This window comes from Lissotriton vulgaris, chromosome 2_1 (genome assembly GCF_964263255.1).
Source record: "Lissotriton vulgaris chromosome 2_1, aLisVul1.2, whole genome shotgun sequence".
NCBI lineage: Eukaryota > Metazoa > Chordata > Amphibia > Caudata > Salamandridae > Lissotriton > Lissotriton vulgaris.
The window spans coordinates 867,355,480-867,377,317 of NC_141687.1; the positions used below are offsets into that span (position 1 = coordinate 867,355,480).

General features: G+C 49.9%; 1 protein-coding gene across 1 annotated transcript in view; it reads left to right on the plus strand.

The window, feature by feature from the left end:
- Nucleotides 1-21,838, plus strand: part of ATIC (5-aminoimidazole-4-carboxamide ribonucleotide formyltransferase/IMP cyclohydrolase) — a 133,137-nt gene that overhangs the window by 80,547 nt on the left and 30,752 nt on the right. The window contains exon 14 of the mRNA XM_086956356.1: nt 5,254-5,436. Within this exon, the coding sequence (XP_086812482.1) occupies nt 5,254-5,436 (183 nt within the window). The remainder of the gene's footprint in view (nt 1-5,253; nt 5,437-21,838) is intronic.

A 21,838-nucleotide genomic window follows, 5' to 3' on the forward strand; every position in this document is an offset into this window, starting at 1 on the left:
ATTCCATTGTTTAGCTGCCAGATTAAAAGGCACGGCTGCTTGTGCAAGATCTGCAAACCGGAGCCAGATACACAGCCGGAGTGTGATTTAGAAAGTTAGCATTTGATCCATGATAGTACTTTACCAATAAGGTCTACCTCCAACAGACATTTGCTTAGGGGGTTACAGGAAAATGTACCACAAGTGGCGGATAGGTACAAGTGGACTAGTGCCAATCAATCCTAGTCTGCCGGCATTCGGAAATCAGCAAAGCAGTCTGTACTAATGGAAAGGCTGGAAGCCAGATTGGACAGAGTCCTAGATGTTTGATTCGAGGATGGAAGAAATCTGCCTGTTACTATTTTTTTTTTTTCCAGAGACCTTGTTAAGAAAAGTTAGAAAGGAGATTGAGTGCATGTTACTGTAGGGTTATTGGAGGTTTTTTTAAGAGTGATCACCAAGGTGTTTTTCAAACGAATAGAGGCTGCAGAGAAGGATTTGTTACAAATGTTTTTTAGTTCCTGAAGAACCTCCTGTGTACCTTAGCGGAGCACGTGTGAAGGGAAATAGTCCATCAGGGAATCAGTAAAAAAAGACACTTTTATGTTTTATGTAAATATCGACACCAAGAACTTCGGTATGACGCAAGTGCTTGCCTGGATTTTTTTTTTTTTTTTTACAGTCCAGTAAAATGTTCACTTAAGTGCGTCTTTATGTGGCAGTGCTCTCGTATGAGAGCAAGGCATATACTGCATACAGTTACTTGCAATGGGTGTCCAGGGGTCTCCTTCAGGACTGAAGGGATGGGGGGGCGATCTAAGGTCCAAGGAATCATCCGTTATTAAGCTTTGCTGCCCTATGCTTCTAGGTGCAGAGATGCTCATTGGGTTCGTAGAGCTGCACACTACACCAAAGGAGTGGTGGGGGGAAGGCACCTAGAAACGAGCTGGGGTGGGGGACAATTCTGGGAGCTATCAAGGGGTGGTGTAAGGGCCCTGGGAGAGTGGAATCTGTTAGTTCTCGGAAACCAGAGCTGCGGGGCTTGGGTGCAGAGTGGTTAGGTTGGCTGAGCTTGTACATCACAGGCACTCGCGGTTGTCTGTCCCTCCAGTTAACAAGGACTAACAGGACAGCTGGGCCACTCTCGAAGTAACTCTCTGGTGCTGACACCTCTTTGCTGCTCTGTCTAGTAGTCTTTGGAGTCTGAATTTGACTCAAACGGGCTTTGGTTGCTGCAGGGGATCCTGTAACCCTTGTATTGGTGCTGTGTGGCTCCGGTTGTCCTGGCATCTTCTCAATTGGTGGGGAGACTGATCTGAACTTCGGCAGCACACACACGCCTCTTCCTGGTCGGATTGTGTATCAGGGGTGGTGGGGGGCAGATTGGTGGACTGGACTTTGCCTGCTTGGTGCCTACAGGGAGTAGCTCCTCTACTGGTAGACCACCGGAGTTCTTGGCAGATGCACACGGCAGGATGAGCCATTGTCTGGACAGGTAGATGGGGTTTGGCACCAAAAAGTCTGCAGCTGGTCCTCCGTTCATGCTTCGCTATTTGTCTTTCTTACATCTGTAGAATCTAAGTTCCTGGTGTCGGGGGTGCCACTTAAATACTCAATTTAGGGGCACTAAGGGGGGTTTAAGATAGTAGTCAATGGGCTACTTACCTTTTGGGCCACCTACAACCCTTATGACCACTTCCTTTTGGATGTGGGTATAACCCTGACCCAGTGTATCTGTTTTCACCAAAAACCAAGATGGTGGAATTCTACTTTTCGTGATCACTTCAGGTAGTCCACCTTCGGGGTGTATCTATCCTGATGAGAAAATTAGCTAGTCAGAAGGCGTGTTCACCACCTGTCCTGGTGCCAAATGGGCACTGGGTAATGGGGTAGCTCTTTTCTGTCTGGGAGAAGCTGGCGTCTCATATCAAAGGTGGAGGATCCTTTAAAGCCTCCTGCCTTGATATGCCAATTACTAGCCATCCTTCTTGAAGGAGGTGGCATCACCTCTGGCCAGGGCAGGCATTGTTTTTTTGACCTCAGAGTGTGGGCTCTCACCTATAGGGGTTCAGAAACAGGTCTGTGGTGAAAAGCTGGTCAAGACCAGTCAGCCAGCACACTAGAGGCTGTTATATTTTCAGGGGGCCTCTTGTTCATGTTTTTAATAATTCCACTACAGGAGTCTATGGATTTATTAAGACAAAGCGCTTTATACCAAATACCATAGATCTAAGTGAAGCCATCATATAGCAGGAGAACTCGTAATGACCAGTACATGTACTCAAGATGGCTTCCCTGTTTACTTGTACTGCCTAGCAATTGGACTAGACCGCACAGGCAGATCTGCTCATGCAGACATTTAATCGCTGAATTGTTAGACACCCTGTGTAGGAAAGTGCCCCTTTTGACTTAGTTACTCCTCCCCACTTTTTGCCTGGTATCTGATGCAGCTTTGAAAGTGTGCTGGGTTCCTATTAACCAGGTTCCCAGCACCAGTGTTTTCCCTAAATTGTACCATTGTTATATGCTTGGAACCACTATATGCGCCATGTAGGTCCTTAGTGTTACCGCTGGTACCTAGGGCATTGGAACTAAAGAGGGTCCCTAAGGGCTGCAGCACTAATTGCGCCACTCTCTGGGACCCCTCACCAAGCTCATGCAAACTGCCATTGCAGCCTGCGAGTCTTGGTGCAGAGGGAAATTAAGAATTGAAATGGCACACAGGGATGTGTGCCAAGCCTGCAAAAACACTGCATGTGGTATAGATAAGTCATCCCTACAGCAGGCCTCCCAGCTGTAAGGCAGGGTTCGCTATACCAATGTGTGGGCAGATCTGCGTGAGTGGATGCGTCCCTGTGATATTGAAGTTCACTGTTGGATACCACAAGTGCACAGGGAAGCCATACAGAGTACATGGGCTAGACACTTGTCATTAGGAGTTTCCTAGCTACATGATGTCTTCACTGTACTCCCAGATGTTTTCTACAAACACCTCTTCTTGGTAAACCCACACTGATGCCAGTGTTGGATTTATTAAGAAATGTACCCAGATGGCACCTTAGAGGTGCATCCTGAGAACTTCCCGACTACTAGTATGTAGACTGACTGATCTCGACCGGTCAGCCTCCATAGACCAGTTCTGACCTCCTGAGGTGAGAGCCTTAGCTCTCAGAACCCAGGAACAAAGCCTGCTCTGGGTGAAGGTGTTCATACCACCTCCAAGCAGTATGTGCCTTCCAGGGCGGGAAGCTTCAAAGGCACTTGCTGCCTTTGTTATGCAACCCAGGCTTCTTCTTATAGTGGAGATGCCCACCCCTGTCCTGATCCCACTTTTTGGCGGCAAGACAGGCTGGAAAATTTGTAAGATTAGGTGATGTGCCCACATGAAGCTAGCGCCACCCCACAGGTGGACTAGCTCATGTCACCAGGACAAACTGGAGCCTTGCAGCACCAATACAGTTACTGGACATCCTACAACCAACAAACGGTAGGCGTCCAGATTATCACTGCACCATGGCAAACAGCAGTCTAGGGACATCTGCATCACTGAGACCCACTACTAGAGTGGTCCAGCTGTTTGTCCATAACCGCGAGGAGCATCTTTGAGCAGTATCCCAGCTGACCTAACCACTCTGAGCCAGAGCCGCCTGGCCTGGGTAGTGTCTAACCGGCTGTGCCCTCTTGCTCCATAGGCCCTTGTAACCTAGCTCTGTTTGGGAGCTTTTGGACTTATCCACATGTAACTCAATCAATGCATGTGCAACATCTTTTTAGGTGACCTTCCTTTGTAGCATGCCAGCTACCAGACTTACCAGCACCCTACTCCTGCCAGAAACCGGGTAGTTCCTAAATCACTGATAGGAGTACTTTGAACCTTGGCCAATTACTGACCAAACCTCTGAAGATGAACACTCCCCCCGCTCCCCAAATCTATCCAACTGTACTTAACTTCTGTGCATGCATGACTTTCCTTCCATACTATCGCATTGTGCATAAGGACAAAAATAGTACTTACTTTTTGAATGAAGTTCTTGGTTTTATAAATACATATAAAAGGTGATTTACTAATTTGGACTCTGATTTATTCTTTGCACTACCCTTTGAGCCAAACGGTTCGCCCACACTACCACAAAAGAGTATTAGTATTATCTTATGTTTCCTCTTTCAGCCAATTGGGGACCCACTGGACACTGCAGTGTACTTCATTTTAATACACTAAAGCCAGTTTCCTTCACCATACCTTAGGGCTGTAAGGCCTGCTGTAGGGGTGACTTACAAATATTGTATGCAGTGTCAGTGGACGTGGCACACAGGGTGTATGCTATGTCATGTTTTCACTTGTTTACACCATTTCACACAGCTTTCACACTGCCTGTACTGGCAGTCTGAGTTTGGTGGGGAGTCCCTTAGGGTGGCATAATGCATGCTGAAGCCCTTGGGGTCCCTCTTTAGCCTCCATGCCCTAGGTACCAAGGGTACTCTTTACTAGGGACTTACAGGGGTGCTAAAGGTTTTGCCAATTGGTAGAACAATTGTACAGTTTTAGTAAAGATTTGGCACTGGCGACCTGGATGCGGGAACCCAGTGCACTTATGTCAAAATGACATTGAATACCAGGCAAAAAGTGGACGTGACCATGTTAGTAAGGGGCACTTTCCTACAGTGCAGAAGCTTGTGGTGATGGGTTAGCAACAGCTCGGAAACACAAAACCACAACTAAATCCTTTGCAGGAAATGCACCTAAGATCTGGAACGGCATCAAAGCCCCCCACATTAGAACGACCACCTCTTTCCCGAAATTCAAGATCCTACTCAAAGCCTTTCTTGAGCGCTCTTGAACTTAACTAGAACACAAGATACTCCGGAAAGAGTTCGACACGGCACCACAACCTCATTGTGGTCGAAAAACAGTCTCAGAACTTTGTCAAGTAGGACGAGGTGTGGTTGGAGATCGCGGTGGATAGACACCCCTCACGCTATCAGCATACGAACTCCTCTATCAAACCCTCAGCCGCGACCCTCTCATTTGATCACAAGAACTGTATGGTAATTTTGTATGTAATGCTCTTAAGTTTATAAGCTGTGGATTCTACCTCCGCCGGTAAGGCGCATATTTGTACTTGCTGTGAAGCGCTCTGATACCCTCTGGTCCAGCTAGCGCTATACAAAACTTATAAATAAATAATAAATATTGGCTTTATAGTTTTGGTTAAGGAAACTTGGTGGAAATTACATCTATTTGAGCATCCTTTTTGTTTATCCTTACTTTTTCAGGTGGTTGGCATTGGAGCAGGGCAGCAGTCTCGTATCCACTGCACGAGGTTAGCAGGTGACAAGGCCAATAATTGGTGGCTGAGACATCACCCACGGGTACTTTCCATGAAGTTCAAAGCCGGTGTGAAGAGGGCAGAGATATCCAATGCCATTGACCAGTATGTCACTGGTACTATTGGTGAGGTATGTAGCACAAATCCCTCTTGTACTTCCTTTGACTTACCTCCCCCCTCCAACCCTCCATGTTTTTACTGAAATTAGTGTATAACGCACCTCTGTGGAATGTGCAGTGGATGAAGAATGTAAAGGCACTCAAAGTGTCTGACCTGCAGATTGATGAGAGAGATGCCTTTGTTCTCAGGGGCATAGTTCTTTGGGTAGGAATCTGTCAGAAATGCACCACTCATTTCTCTCTCAAAGAATATGCAAACATTAATATTAATCCTGCTACAATTAAAAGGGTGAAAGCTGCTGAACAGATCGGGGCTTTCTGTTTAGAAATAGTTCTCCTGATGAAAAATAATCTTGTTCTGGCATCAAAGCTTCCTACAGACTACCTATTGATCTTCACTAAGCCCTTACTCTAGAGTGGGGAACCACTCAACTCCTCATTACTCAGTTGTTTCAATGTTGACTAGTTCTGTGATTCTCCGATATGCTGTTTGCTGTAGTGTTCCATACTTTTATCTAATATATAGAATCAGTCACAAATTAGCAAATTCCGAGATGTGTGTTGGAGCGAGATCAAGCCAAGGAGGGACCTAATAAAATGGTGTTAATTTATACCCAGAGTATTGTAGTGGCACCACAAGTCCACACCATACCATGGAGCACTCCTGTTCTGAGTATTATCGATCTCTATTGCTGGTGAATAGGTTGAAATGGGGCTTTTTGATGAACCAACAAATCCCGAAGCTGTGTTTGATCACTAAACAACTCTTAGAGATTTGGGATGACTGTATTCCTTTCTTTTGGGGGGGGGGGGGGGGGGGGGGGGAAGGGAGATAGTAAACATTTGATTATCTAGAGATTAGATAGACTATCTCCTTGTTGTTGGATCCCAAGTGCTTGTTCCCCTTTAGGTTCTAGAGTTTAATATAGATCATGAACTTCGTTTTCCAAGCTATGTAACTCTCAAAATAGTGAGAATCTATTCAGGGTTTGCAAGGCAAATGCAGTTTTGGAAAATCAAGCTTCGTCCGCATATAATAATGTGGGCACCTTTTGGGCTTCCAGAGTTGGTGAATTATGGACTCAGTCCAAAAGGAAACTGATGCATCAGAGGGAGAGTCTGAGCCAGAACACAACCCTGGCAGATTCCATTGTTTAACATAGTTTTCCTTGGCGAGTTCACCACTGGTTCCCACCACACTTGGGCATAATTCCCTTCATAGAGATGTCAAGGAAGTTACTTGGGACACCCATCCTAGCCAGTAGTTCTTAGAGCTAAGCTCTGGGGGTCACATCAAATGCAGCACAAAGCTATGAAAGCGTCCACTGTTCAGATCAACTGTCTTTCACTTCGTCAATAGAAAATGAAAGACCTGCTCCACAATTCCCACCTTTAGTCTTAAGCCTGTTTGTAAATGTGTTAAAATTCCCCTGTCCTCAATCCAATCTTACCTTTGCAAGCACCTGCTTGCCAAAAATCTTTTGCAGATTATCCAAGGCCCCCAATAGGGCGGTACTTGCTGGAAAGGCTCCAGGAGACCAACTTTTTCAGCTCCCTTCCAGGTGAAGCGGCTTTTGACTTTAGCGGCTTGGGACTTTAGCCGCTATCGCATTAGAGAACAAGTTAAGAGGAAACCAAGAGGGTGATATCAGAGCGCCATAAATCAACATGGATGTTGTCCATATTTTAGTGATCTTTTTGTTGCATATAATGAAAGATTTAGCAACAAAGGTTTCCAGTTTTCTAAATGCTCATTTATCATAGACTATAGTTCTCTGTTTAGTACTTCATTTCCGTCTTGGCCACTGCAGACACTACATGTTTGAGGCATGTGGGCTGCTGAATTCATATCTGTGCATAGATCGCCGCCTAGTGTTGGGTCCGGATGATTGCACATTGTTGTCCTGGAAGAGTCTTCGAAGTATCACGAGATAGGTGGCTCCTCCCCTGGACTACAGTGCGCATGGGCATCGACTCCATCCTCAGATTGTTTTTTTCCGCCATTGGGTTCGGATGTCTTTAATTCCCTCTTGTCGGAATCGATAGAAAAACTTTCTTGAGACCAAAAGGTCTTTAGTCTATACGTCGGTATTGTCTTGCGTTCGGCTTTACTTCTAGCTCGGCTCCGAGCCGGATTGTGTACTTCCGCGTGCTCTCGGCGCGGAAGGCCTAGTCGACGCTCCTGACCTATCGACCATCCATCATGGAACGAAGTCCATTCAAGAGATGTCCGGTCTGTAACTCTAAGTACCCCCACATTGACGTCCACCCGGTGTGCAACAAGTGTCTGTCGCCGGACTGCGATGAGGATAAGTGTATGGCTTGTTCATGTTTCAGGTCCAAGAAGACACTTAAGCTTCGACTAGCTGCGCGCCTGGAGGCCCAGCAGTCTGCTCCATCGCCTGTGGACATCTTCGATGCTGGGGATGTCTAGGACGAATGTATCCAGGACGTTTCTGAATCAAACCCCGCGTCGGACGTCGAAGAAGACTACAACGCTGATGCTGAGGTGTTCGAAAGCAAAGAAGTCGTCTGAGGTAGGAGACGACGACGGTGCCCTCGGGCCATGGAGGATAGCTCGGACGCGGAGCTTCCTCAAACTGACTCTGGGGCCGTGCCTATTTATAAGGCCCAGGTCGAGGGATCGCCTTCGGGTCTTACCCAAGACCTCGATATGGGTTCCACGGCCCCGCCTTCAGACCCGGCCACGGACATTGTGACCGAGCCACTCCCTGGCAAACCGAAAGTGAAACCTACAGTCTCGACGCCAGATACTGCGCAGGTGCAAGCATCGAAACCAATAGTGCGCGTCGCTTTGGTCGGATCAAAAACTTCGGAGGCTTCGGCGCCGAAGGTGGCTGTCGAGCCAAAGTCAAGACAAGGGCGTCGAGACAAAGTCTGCCGCGCCGAAGACTAAAGTGAAAGTGGTCGATACTGGCGCGTCGGTGCCAAGACAGGTCGACACCGGCAAGGGCCTCATCGACCCGAAGAAGGCTGTCGGCGAACCTAAGAAAAGTCTCGGTGACCGGAAGAAGCGACTCGATGACCCGAAGGTCCTCACCACCCCACGTCCGCACGACCAGGCCAAGGGCGCTGCGCCCCGTGAGTCTACTCCGAAAGTGGCCTCGAAGGACTCCGTTGAACCGGCGCGTCCATCCGCCGCGTTCACCAAGAAGGTGACGGACTCCCTGCAACTCATCCGTGAAGGCACCGCGGCGGTCGAACCGAAGGACCCTCCGCCTGCGAAGCCTGTGGAGAAACCAGTCAAGGCGTCCACGCCGATCATCTTCACGTTGCCACCTAAGACAGCGCCGAAGGCTTTCGCTCCGAAAGCAGTGGCCGGCGTGCCCGAAAAGGTCTCCTCGGCGCCGAAGGAGTCGTCGGTGGTTAACGGCCCGCGGCCTCGACTACCTTCGGGGGATGAGCATCAGGAACACTTCATCGACGTCGAAACGGGCAGGCTTTCCCTCCTGAAGCGGAAAAACACCCCGGAACCCCAACTGGAGTCTTACAAGATCCCTCTCAAAAAGAACTGATTGCTCTCCAGTCTTGGTGGAACCCCTTTCAACACAGACTCGTGATGTGTCGCCCACTTACTCAGATGTGGACGCTGGTGAGGGAGATGATGAGGATGAATAGTTATCCAGTCTATACAGACCCTGAGGATACAAATGAACCATGGGCAGCTGGTGGTGACCCTGGGGATCCTCATTCAGGACAAGTCCCTCAAGTCTTTTCTGCAAAGACTTCACCTACAGAAGACTCTGCTGCTTTCAATGCCCTCATTGAATGGGCTGCTAACAATCCCAATGTACAGCTGCATGCTGACCCTGTGGATGTGGACTTCCTCTTTGACACTTTTTCAGTATCAGAAAAGACTGTAAAAACTCTGCCTATGCTAAAATGTGTTTTAAAGCATGCTGCTGAGATCTTTAAAGAACCTACCAGGGCGAGGGTGATAAACCCTAGAATTGACAAATAAGTCTGCACCTACTGATCCTACCTACATTAAAGGACAGTTGCCTCTGGACTCCCTTGTGGTCTCGAATGCCCGGAAGAGGGCCAATTCTCAGACTACGAGTGATGCTCCTCCCCCAGACAAAGAATCCAAGGTCTTTGAGGCTTCGGGGAAGAGGGTGGCAGCACAGGCAGCCAACATCTGGCGCATTTCTAACACTCAGGCGCTTCTAGCGCGCTACGACAGGGCGCACTACGATACACTAAAGACCCTGTTGCAACACCTGCCTGATCAATACAAGGAAGGGGCTGAGATGCTGATTCAAGAAGGGAACCTAATATCTAACTCTTCCATTTAAGTGCGCTCTGGACGCAGCTGATACCGCGGCCAGGGCTATAAACACCAGTGTTATGCTTCAGAGACATGCCTGGCTGAGAATCTCTGGATTTAAGCCAGACATCCAAACAACCATCCTAAACCAAACGGTTAACCCAGATCACCTGTTAGGCCCAGAGGTTGACACCACCCTAGAAAAAATGAAAAAGGACACTGACACTGCAAAATCCATGGGTGCCACAGTCCCAGCAGTTTCGGGGTGGGTCCTTTTGTCGCTCCAGCACTAGAGGCGTCTCAAGGGGTCAGCTCTCCCAGTCCACGCAATACTACAAGGGGAACACCCAGACTACTTACGCCAACAAGAGTAGAGGTGGATTGTGGCAACGGCGCCAAGGGCAGAGGACGTGGCAACAGCTCCAGGTCCTCTACCACCAGCAAACAGTGACTACTTGTCACTGCCCCCCGACCACACAACACCAGTCGGGGGGAGACTCCAGCAGTTCCTGCCCGTCTGGAAGTCCATCACCACGGACAGGTGGGTCAAAACTTATCCAATACGGTTATTGTCTGGAGTTAACATCCACTCCACCCAACATGCCCCCAAGGCACCGTCCTATGTCGGATGAGCACTTGCACTTATTGCAGCAGGAGGTCACTGTCCTGCTGCAAAAAGGGGCAATAGAGCTCGTGCCTATGCAAGAAAGAGGCACAGGGGTCTACTTCCTGTACTTCTTAATACCAAAGAAGGACGGATCACTCAGGCCTATCCTGGACCTCAGGCCACTCAACTACTACATCCTGTCGGAGCACTTCCATATGCTGACCCTGCAGCAAGTGCTCCCGTTGCTCAGGCAGGGGGATTTTCTCGCAACTTTAGACCTAAAGGATGCGTACTTTCACATTCCACTGCACCCTTCGCACCGGAAATACCTCCGGTTCACCATCCAAAACCAGCACTACCAGTTCAAGGTTTTACCTTTCGGTGTCACCACGGCACCCAGGGTGTTCACAAAGTGCCTGGCGACAGTGGCGGCGCATCTCAGGAGACGGAACATCCACGTCTACCCCTATCTGGACTGGCTCATCCAAGCGAAGTCAGCCCAGCAATGTGCCGCCCACATGTCCAACACCATTCACCCCCTGCACGATCTGGGATTCTCACTGAATTACCCAAAATCCCACCTCCAGCCTGCCCACGTACGGCAGTATCTGGGTGCGACCATAAACACTCTGGCGGCCACAGCACAGCCAAGTTCAGTGAGTCAGCAGCATTCAATCGCTGATACAAAAATTCAGACCTCAACACGCTCTTCCAGCAAGAGTGGTCATGCAGTTGATAGGCATGATGGCCGCCTGCATTGCCATAGTCCCGCACGCGAGGCTACATATGCGTCCGCTTCAGGAGTGCTTAGCACGTCAGTGGACTCGGGCTCACAGACAGTTGAAAGACCTAGTGTTGGTGAGCGGTCGGGCATACAACTCTCTGCATTGGTGGAATCCACGAAACCTTTGCAAGGGCCGACCGTTCCAAGAGCCTGTGCCACAGATCATCCTGACGGATGCTTCTCTCCAGGGATGGGGAGCTCATGTACTCCATTACACTGTGCAGGGTCTATGGACGCTACAGCAGAGGAAGATGCACATCAATGTTCTGGAAATGATGGCGATCTTCATGGCACTGAAAGCCTTCAAAGTACATCTGTGCAACAAGGTCGTGTTGATCCTAACGGACAGGTACTACATTCAGAAGCAGGGAGGAACACTCTCTGCAGCTGTCTCATCTGGCTCGGAGCATGTGGAAGTGGGCCATTCAGAGGAACATCTTCCTCATGGCAGAACACCTCCCGGGCAAGGACAATCAGATGGCGGACCTGCTCAGCAGGCATAGCCACCAAATGCACGAGTGGGAGATACATCCATCAGTACTCCAACCGTACTTCCGAAGGTGGGGTCATCCAGAGATAGACCTGTTCGCCACAAGGGAGAACGCAAAATGCCAAAGCTTCGCCGCCAGGTTCCCACACCCACACCCACACCCACAGGGCAATGCGATATGGATGAACTGGTCAGGCAAATTTGTGTACGCTTTTCCCCCAGCACCTCTGATACCACTGGTGGCACGCAAGCTCAGGCAGCACTCTATGACTCTCATCCTGGTTGCTCCAACGTGGGCTCGCCAACCATGGTACACCACGTTTCTAGAACTGTCCGTGGTACCGCATCAGAGGCTACGTCTCACACCCAGCCTTCTGACGCAGAGCCATGGCGACATTCAGCATCCAGATCCGCAACAGCTCAACCTGGCGATCTGGCTCCTGAAGTTTTAGAGTTTGGCTACCTGCACTTGCCTTCTGACTGTATGGACATCATTCGGGAGGCAAGGAAGCCCACCACCAGAGCATGCTATGCGGCAAAATGGAAGCAGTTTGTCATTTATTGTGCAGACCACAACATTAACCCGCTAGATGCGTCTATTCAGAATATCTGTTACCTTTTCCATCTGTACAAATGTATTCTGGCCTATGCTTCCCTTCGCATACATCTGTCTGCAATGGCCGCTTATCTCCAGAATAGGCAGCACCTCTCCCTCTTCAGGGTGCCTGCCATTAAGGCTTTTCTGGAAGGACTCAAACGAGTCATTCCTCCGCAGACTCCACCGGCTCCGGAGTGGAACCTCAATGTGGTCCTCACCCGGCTGATGGGTCCTCCCTTTGAACCACTGCATTCCTGCGAGATTCAGTTCTTGACGTGGAAAGTGGCTTTCCTCATAGCGATTACATCGCTACGCAGAGTTAGTGAACTACAAGCCCTAACTATCCAAGAGCCATTTATTCAAATTCATTCTAACAGGGTGGTGTTTCGCACTAACCCTAAATTTCTTCCCAAGGTTGTCTCAATTCCAGATCAACCAGACTATTGAATTACCTGTTTTCTTCCAAAATCCTGAGTCATTGGCGGAGAGAATGCTCCACACCCTTGACGTCAAAAGGGCCCTGATGTATTACATTGATGGGACCAAGGATTTTAGGAAGTCCAAGCAACTCTTTGTCGCCTTTGCACCACACCACAAAGGTAACCCTATTTCCAAGGCTGGTATTGCTAGGTGGATCGTTAAATGTATCCAGATCTGCTATCGGAAAGCAAAACTTACTCTCACCATTCCACCAAGGGCCCACTCCACCAGGAAGTTGGGGGCCTCTATGGCATTCCTTGGAAACATTCCTTTGGAAGACATATGGAGAGCAGCCACATGGTCTACCACACACACATTTACAAATCATTATTGTGTTGATGTGCACTCCAAACAGCAGGCAGCTGTAGGGCAGGCTGTTCTCAAAACACTTTTCCAAACTGCTGCAGCTGGCACGGGCGGCCGCTGTTAATGGAGGGACTGCTATGTATTCTATGCACAGATATGAATTCAGCGGCCCACATGCCTTGAACCGAATATGCTACTTACCAGTATGCATCTGTTCTTGGCATGTAGGGCTGCTGACATTCATATCGCCCGCCCTCCTCTCTGGCACCTGTAGCAGCTGCAGAATTCACATACTTCTAGCATGGGTATCATTCACTGAGTTTCACTCCATCTTGGCCGCAATGGCTGAAAACAATCTGGGGATGGAGTCGATGCCCATGCGCACTGTAGTCCAGGGTAGGAGCCACCTATCTCGTGATACTTCGAAGACTCTTCCAGAACAACAATGTGCAATCATCCGGACCCAACACTAGGCGGCGATCTATGCACAGATATGAATGTCAGCAGCCCTACATGCGAAGAACAGATGCATACTGGTAAGTAGCATATTCATTTATTTTGGGGGGGCCATCCTTCATCTTTTTTCTACACACTTTCAGTGATACAGTGGATCCCTTACTTTTGGAATGGTGAACTATTGACTCCAATAATAATATTAATTACTTGAGTAGTTATGTAGAGATCAACAGAATTGTTGCCAGGTAACTGGAGCCCACAGTTAAAGGCCTTCTGGGCTTTAGGGCCGCTAACCCCAGTTACTTTTCCCCTATAGTAATCTTTTTGGAGATTGCACCCATTGTAGATGTTAAGTGACATGCTGCAGTCCTTTCGTGAGCTATTTTGGTTACTTTGAGGAGGTGAGCTTTTCAAATCCTGTCCAAGAGGGATGGCCCAGTCCGATCTCGACTGGAGCAGACGGGCCCGCTCTTGGCCTAGGTTTGCGCCTGGGCTCTGCAGGAGATCCCAGTCACTTTAATGCACATTGTGCTGCAGGAGCCCCTCCTCCTGGGCTCAGGCAAGGTGTGTTGTGTGCAAGAGTCCACACAGTCCCACATTCCAGAGACTGCATCACCAGTGTAGTTTTAGTTGCTCTTAGGCAGTTCGTGGTTAAGTGTTCAGGAAAGCTTGATCTTGCATCAGGTGAGCATATGCCTAGGAGAACAAAAACTGAAGTGTTTAGAATAGGATTTTCCCATCATTCCAGTAGGGTTTTGTGTGTAATCCCACGAAATGTGTTTAAAATCAATAAACAAATGGCAACCCCTTCAACTTACCAGACTTGCGGTCGAGTTGAACTGTGTAAGTTTAGAGTAAAGATACCAGTCGAATATGATTTTATAGTGTGCTTCTTGGCCTGCAGTGAAGTGAGTTTTATTGTTGGGCACATTGATCATCCGTTATTGTTACACCTGGTGTTATTCCAATAAGATGTGTATGAATGGCAGGCAGTTAGCCCTGATAGGTAACTTATGCAAACTTTAGAATTCTTTTTGCAAGAATAAAGTTAAGAATCTCCGAACCTTGAAACCTGGTTAGATGATTGAATCCTTGCCATTCGTTTAACTGACTTGGCTCAAGAGCTCGCGTGAAGGCTGAGTTATGGTGTATAGAGGAGAATGAACGTAGTCACTTGATATTTATCAATCACTGTGCCCTATTGTTGGACTTGGCCATCTCTTTAGGTTCATCCCAAAACGTGTTGCCTCCACCCTTCCTGTTTTCTGAATCGGTTTTTGTGGGCTTTTTAGATTCTACACACTTTACCATCGCTAAAGTGCTTGTACTCTCTCCTTTAAACATTGGGACATTGGTTTACACTGTAGGAAGGTACATCCTGACTATGGTTGCCCCCAACTTTTTGCCCTGTGTTTTAGCTGGTTTTGGACATAGTCGACCTGGGACCCTGCCAATCAGGACCCCAGGCCTACTGCTCTCTCTTTAAAATGGATTCCATGTACCCTAGGTACATTTCCAATTGGTACTGGGCCACCCTATCAGACCCTGTAACTCAGGGCATAGGTGTACCCAGGGCTGCCAGGGGCTGCAGCATGTATTATGCCACCCCTGGCTGGCCTCCTAAATTTGACACAACTGGCTGCATGACAGCTGGGGCAAAGTCGTGTAATCACCCTTTGCTGTAGGTGTAGTATACCTATACCTAACCCTAAAATGGACACACAGATTCCTATCAGTCACTCCTATGGCAGGCCTTGACAATCCTGAAGGCAGAGTGCTTGGAATCGTGTGAGATGGTGCTCTGGCATGAGCTGAGCCTGTCTGCAGCTTGCGGAATCAAGTCCTAATAGCTGTTCCATGATATCGCATACCATATACTCTTAAGTGCATTATAATCCTCGCGGTTAAATGCTATCTTTGGTATTGCTTTATCAAAACATGTCGAGTAAGGTGTCATACGAATTGGAATACTAACCCCTCGCCAATTCTGGCGACGGGGTTAGCATTCCACCCTTCTAGAGGGACACGACATGTATGTAACTGTGAACCCCGGTTAAAGTTAACTGAAGCCTCAGCTCCACAAAATGGATGCTGCCACCACAGACACGAGTCTGACCCCCTACAGCTGGGAGTCCTTCCAGCGAGGGGAGCCTGGACAAAGGGTTTCCTGTCAGGGGCGGTGCTAGCACCGTCCCAGACATGGTTTTGTGTATCCTGGGTAGGCAGGGCTTTACAGGAAGGTGACTGCTGAGTGGCACCCCGGTGCTCACTACGCATAGGCCGGTCTGAACCAGTTCCAGGGGCACACCAGCCCCTGGCCTGGGGAAGTCCGGCATGGCTGAGGGGTGTAACCACCCCCCACCTAGTCCCACCCATAGGCAGGACCTAGTCACCGGGTCAGCCCCCTTTTTTAGTATAAAGATGGGAGCGGGCCCCCTGTTAAAATTAGATCATCTTTGGAATCAAGATACCACTTTCTTCGAAAGGACTTCACGATTTCTTCTTCAAGATTCTCCCTTGTGGCTAAGGAGTAGTCACCCTGCATCAAGCGGGCACCATCCTAAAGAACACTGCGGCCTGCTGCAAGTCCTTCATCACGAATCCGACGACCCAGCACGACGAGACCCGGCTTCCCTGGCACCTCTGACCTCTACTCACCTCTACAGCCAAGCTGAGAACCGTGAGTGCGACGAGACCTCAAGGGACCGACGATCGCCAAGACTGCACGACATCTTTACTGCAAGCCCACCGTGTCCTCCACTGGTGAGTGCTTTGGGGTCCGAGAAGCCCCGACCCTGCGCAGCTCCAGCACCCAAGATCAGCCCCCCTGCATCTCCACGATCGGCGTGGGGCCCTTCTGCTGTTTGCTGTGCACCGCGTTGTTTGGCTACTAGCCGGCTGGCTTGTGGCCTTCTGAACGACGCCCGACGACAACTCTTCTGCTGGTCTGGTTGCTCCAGGCTGGCCCTTGCTTCCTTGTTCAAGAGAGGCACCCCGGACCCTCCTGGTCCACTCCAGACGCCATTTTAGGTCCACCGCGTGGGCTTGAATTTGCCAAGGCTTTGTTGCCCAATCCTGGGTCCAGCGACGCCGACAGCTTCTATCTTCGTGGGACAGCTCGATCCTCCATCCTGGTCGCCGACAACGCCTCCTGGTCCGTGAGATCTTCGAGTCAAGCGTCACCCACTCACCTAGTCGAGGTGGCTACCATCCGGTGCCCTCCTGGTGCCCACTGACTACTGGCTAGTAGTCTCGAACTTGGTCCCCTCTGCTTTCAGGTGTCATCTATCTTCAAGATCCAGGCTTGGATCCGACTGAACTTTCTTCACTGGTCACCGGCCAGCATCTTTTCTTCCGGCTCCTGGTCCGTCTACGAGGATTCCCGACGTCTTTTCAGACCTATGCAGCTGCAGCCCCTGGGCTAGGTAACTTCGGCATTTCGGTGCCCCAGCATAGCCTCACTATCCAAGGGTCAGAATCTACTTTCGTTTTCTCCCTACCAGGTCGGGTTCGCCCGAGAACACTAACTTTCTAATTCCTAGCTACCATAGACTTTTGTCCCGCATCTCGCGTGAGAGTGCACACACTGCACCCGAGTCCCCTAGGCCTCCTAGACGTAATCTAACGATTCCCTAGTCAAGTCCTAGCGATTCCAAAAGCTATTAGTACTGTACTTACCTGCTAGGAATTTCGCATTCCACTTTCAGAGTATATGGTTTTCCGTGCCCCTCGGGCATTTGTATATACTGTGCTAACTTAAGTATTTTTGTAAGAGTTTTGGTTTGTGCTTAGTACCCTGTCCTCATAAAGAGTACAGGGCTGTTGTGATCTTTAATAAATAACTGTTTATTTTCATAACACTTGTGTGGTGTCCTTTCACTGGGTATTCAAGGGGTATATGTGTGGTAAACAGCTGGCTTAACACGCCCTCTCGAGTCTTTAGCCTTAGACTGCTCGTATCCATGCTACTAGGATAGCTGGTCTATAAGGTTGACTTACAACCAATCATCAATAAGGGTTGCTGGACTGATACATAGTGTTCACTAGAATAGTGAGCACTGCATATCAGGCCACCTTCTCACATACACCCATTGACGCAGTTTATAAGTTACTATTAAAGTGGTACTATATGTACAGATGGCCTGTAAACTAAGTGCTACTGGTGTACTTGCAGCACTGATTGTGCCCCACTTAAGCAGACTTTTTTTTTATAAGCAAATGTGTATTCATCTTTAAAAAATATAGACCAAATCAGCCAGAGCACAAGAATCACAGATAAATTCATTCACATCATTGCTATACCCCCAATCCCAATCGCCGTAAAAAAAACCCTAGTAAAAGCTGGAATCCGGTCTATTGGGACCTTCCACACCCCAGCCATTTCCCCCCACATTCTCCGATATTTCTTGACACGCCCCTTCTGTAGTAGGGGATCTCTGTGTATAGTCATGATCTAGTGAATAGTCCCGCCCATGTGCGTGGACCCAGGAGCAATCAAAAATCTTAGTGTCAAAAATGCAGAACTGCACAGACACTTAAGAGAGAATTTAAAGACAGATAATGCAGCCTATAAATAGGCTACACTGTCCAGTACTTTAACTAGAAATTCCACCAAAAATCCACAAACAGAAATGCCTGTCCAGATTTCCCTTGCCTTAGCAGCAAAAACCCTCTAGAACGATAGAGGAAGACCTGGACAGACCATGCCATTATGTGGCTCAAAACATGATACTGTGCCTTTAAGAACTTTCCAGAACTTCACAGTATCCCAGAATGCACTGCAGGTCCCTTTTATTTTCAGTTCTTTTTTCCGGCTCCTGCAAGCAGGACCCTGGAGCATTGAGCTCTCCCTTAAGGGTTTTTGGTGATTTTTCACTATTTTTCTCATAGTTAAGTACTTTATTGTACTTTGGTGCCTTTCTCCTTGGTTCTTGCACTCTGTTTTTTGTCGAATATGCCTGCTTTATTCGATAAATGCCCGGAGTGCTCCAGGAAGAAGGCCAAATCGGACCCGCATGAGGTGTGTATCCTCTGCCTTCCTCCTTCACATGTCCCAGAGGAGAGTGTGATCTGTCAAGGCTTCTCTGGCAGGACCCTGAAGGACAGGAAGATCAGACTTCAGGGCCTCGAGGAAAGAAGATTGAAGGCACAAGGTGGGTCTGGAGGAGCTTCTTCTGCCCATGCTGAGGCCTCTGGGGGGGCTCCCCAGGGGCAGGAAGGCCAGCAAATGTCACCATTCTCCGCCTGGGTCTATTGCGCCCACTACAGCGTCGAGAGGAAGGACGCTGTTCCCAATCCCCATCGTCTGGAGTCAAAACTACGTCGACGCTCAGCGTCTAGGGATGTTACAAGACCATCGAAGTCCCCAGTGACTGTTTCGTCGTCGGTGTCAAGCGATCGACGTCGACAGGCCAGGCGTTGGCGCTTGCTGTCGAGGCGACTTCGCCGTCTGCGAAGAGGAGACGTTCGGCGTCGGAGGTCCTCGTCAAGGTCGCCGTCTAGGCGCGGAAGGTCGCCGTCCAGTCGCGGAAGGTCGCCGTCGAGGCAAAGGCGTTTGTCGCCGAAGAAGAGCCGCTCGACGTCAAGGGGCCGACGGTCGCCGTTCTTCGACGTCGAAGAGAGGTGGAAGGAGGCCTGACGCCATGGGAGGTTTGCCAACGTCCCAGGCTGGTAGAGACGGAGGTTCGCCGGGCTTGGTGTATTCCGAGGTTTATACCCTGTCGGAAGGTGACTCCCTCCTCCATTGCCGAGGGGTCCCCCTCCGAGGAATCCTACTCCTCATCCGTTGCCTCCACCGCAACCTGGGCCAGGGTTGCCAGTGAAGCCGCCTCCGGTTCCACCGAGGTCGACTTAGTTGCCTATTCTTCCGACGCCTCCCAAGGGTACGCCTAAACCAAAGGCCCCGTCCAAGCCCAAGTCACCCGCTCCCTGGATCCGGCTGATCGTCCTCTGCCGAGGTCACGTTCACGCTCCGGACAGAGAGGAAGATCAAGGAGTCATCATAGATCCTCCACCAGATCAAGGCGTCACAATAGGAGACGGGGGTCTAGGTCCCGCACAGACTCTTCCACGACCCGTTCCTACTCGCCGACCTTATCGGACTCCCCTGAGACCAGGGTTTCCCCAGTGGATGACACTGCCACTTTCCAGGAGGTTCTCCTGAGGGGGGCTGCGAAGTTGGGTATCGCTGTGATGGCTCCTACACCTTCGACGTCGGTGATATTAGAGACGCTTCACAAGAAGCATTTGTCTCGCCCTCTTCTACCACTAGTTCCTGGATTGAAGGAACCTGCAGAGGAGCTGTTCCTCACAACAGCGGTGGTGAAGGCCGCTCCCTCCCGACTTCTAAAGAAGTACAGGACCCCGGATTCAGACCCTGCCTTTCTGAGAGTAGATCCGGTACCGGATTCTGTGATAGACGGCGGCCAGGAAATTACTCTACCTCCCTGTCATCCACCATACTGCCAAATAAATAAATTTGATGGATCGACTCGGCTGGAAGGAAGGCGTGTGGGACCGCTTCCACAGCCATGAAGGCGTCCAGCGATACAGCTCTGCTGGGACGTTATGACCGGGCACTGTGGGACTCCCTGCAGCAGTTCGTGGAACTGCTACCAAGAGACAAGAGGGAGGACTTCCAAGAAATTCTTAAGGAAGAGATGCTGGTGTCCAATCAGGTCATCAGCGTGGCTGCGGATGCCTCCTTGTTGGCTGCCCATGGTTACTGCCATGGAATCAATCAGCGGCGACATGCCTGGCTCCGGCTCACGTCACTCAAGCCGGAGGCCCAGCAGCGGGTGGCCAACCTGCCCTTTTCCGGGGATACCTTGTTCGGAAATCACGCAGATGATGAGATGGCCCGCATGAAGGCGGAGGCGTAGACCCTTACGGCTGTGGGCTTGGAGAAGCCCAAAGAAGTCCTACCGGCCATTCCAAAGACGGTACGGCGCACAAGGAAGAGGACGGGGGCAGTCTTCAGGACAGCAGCAGCAACAGCAGCAGTTCCGGAGCCCCTTCCAGAAACTGCAAAAGGGTAGAGGGGGACAGCAGTCCTCTACCGCGAACAAGGGCCCGGCCGGGTCTCGACCCTGAGCGGTTACTTCCCCTTCATCCGTTACCCGCCCCGGTGGGGGGGAAGTGTTCAATTTTTTCTGGCAGAGTGGAGAAAAATTACTCGGGACAAGTGGGTGTATTGTTTGCAATGGATAGTCTTATGTTCATCAGCCCTCCTCCAGCGATCCCTCCGGTCAGCGCGCAGTATCAACTGTGTGAGCTCCAGGCGGAGGCCGATATCCTGTTAAGGAAAAGGGCGATAGAAGATCTACCTCTGTCTCAAAGGAAGAGGTCTGTACTCTCCGGTTCTTCCTGGTTCGCAAGAAGGACAAGAACGAGTTCAGGCCCATTCTGGACTTGCAGCAGGCAAACAAGTGGATTCGCAGAGAAGTTTTGCATGCTGTCGTTGCATCAGTTATCCTCAGTTGCAACAGGGAGACTGGCTTTGTGCAATAGACCTACAGGATGCGTACTTCCATGTGCCCATCACGTGCAAACACAGGAAGTTTCTGCGATTTCAAGTCCGCACCAATCATTATCAGTACACAGTGCTGCCATTCGGGCTGAAATCAGCGCCTAGAACATTCTCCATCTAAGGAAGAACAAGGTGTTGGTCTACCCGTACCTGGACGATTGGTTGATCAAGGCCTCCTTCTCGGAAGCTCAAGCACACTTCCAGAAGACATGCGTTCTCTTGAACAAGTTGGGGTTGCACATCAACATGTCCAAGTCTGTCCTGATCCCGGTCCAATGCATTCAGTACTTGGGAGCCACCATCAATACGCTGTCAGCAAGCGTGTCTCCTTCGGAAGGCTCAGGCTCTTATGACCACTCCATCTACAACAGTGAGGATGGTGTCTTCTCTACTGGGGTCGATGGCCTCTTGTATCTTCCTCACTCCTCATGCAAGGCTGCCCATGAGACCTCTGCAGGAGTGCTTGGAGGACCAATGGGATCAGAGGAAAGGATCTTAGGACGACCAGATACGACTGTCTCTGCATGCTCTTCAGTCTCTGAAGTGGTGGTGTTCAGCGGAGAATCTCCTCAGGGGTTCCCTTCCACAGGAACATTCCTACTCAGACTATCGTGACGGATGCCTCTCCACGGCTGGGGAGCGCATTCGGGAGAATTACAGATTCAAGGAACGTGGTCTCCGATGGAGTCCACGTATCGCATCAATTTCCTGGAGCTCAGAGCTGTTCACTTGGCACTGAAGGCCTTTCATCCGTCCTTCCAGACCAACTCTCTTCTTGTACATACGGACAATACGACCACGATGTATTACCCCAACAAGCAGGGGGGCTCGATCGCGCACCCTGTCACAGGAGGCGCAGACTATCTGGCACTGGCT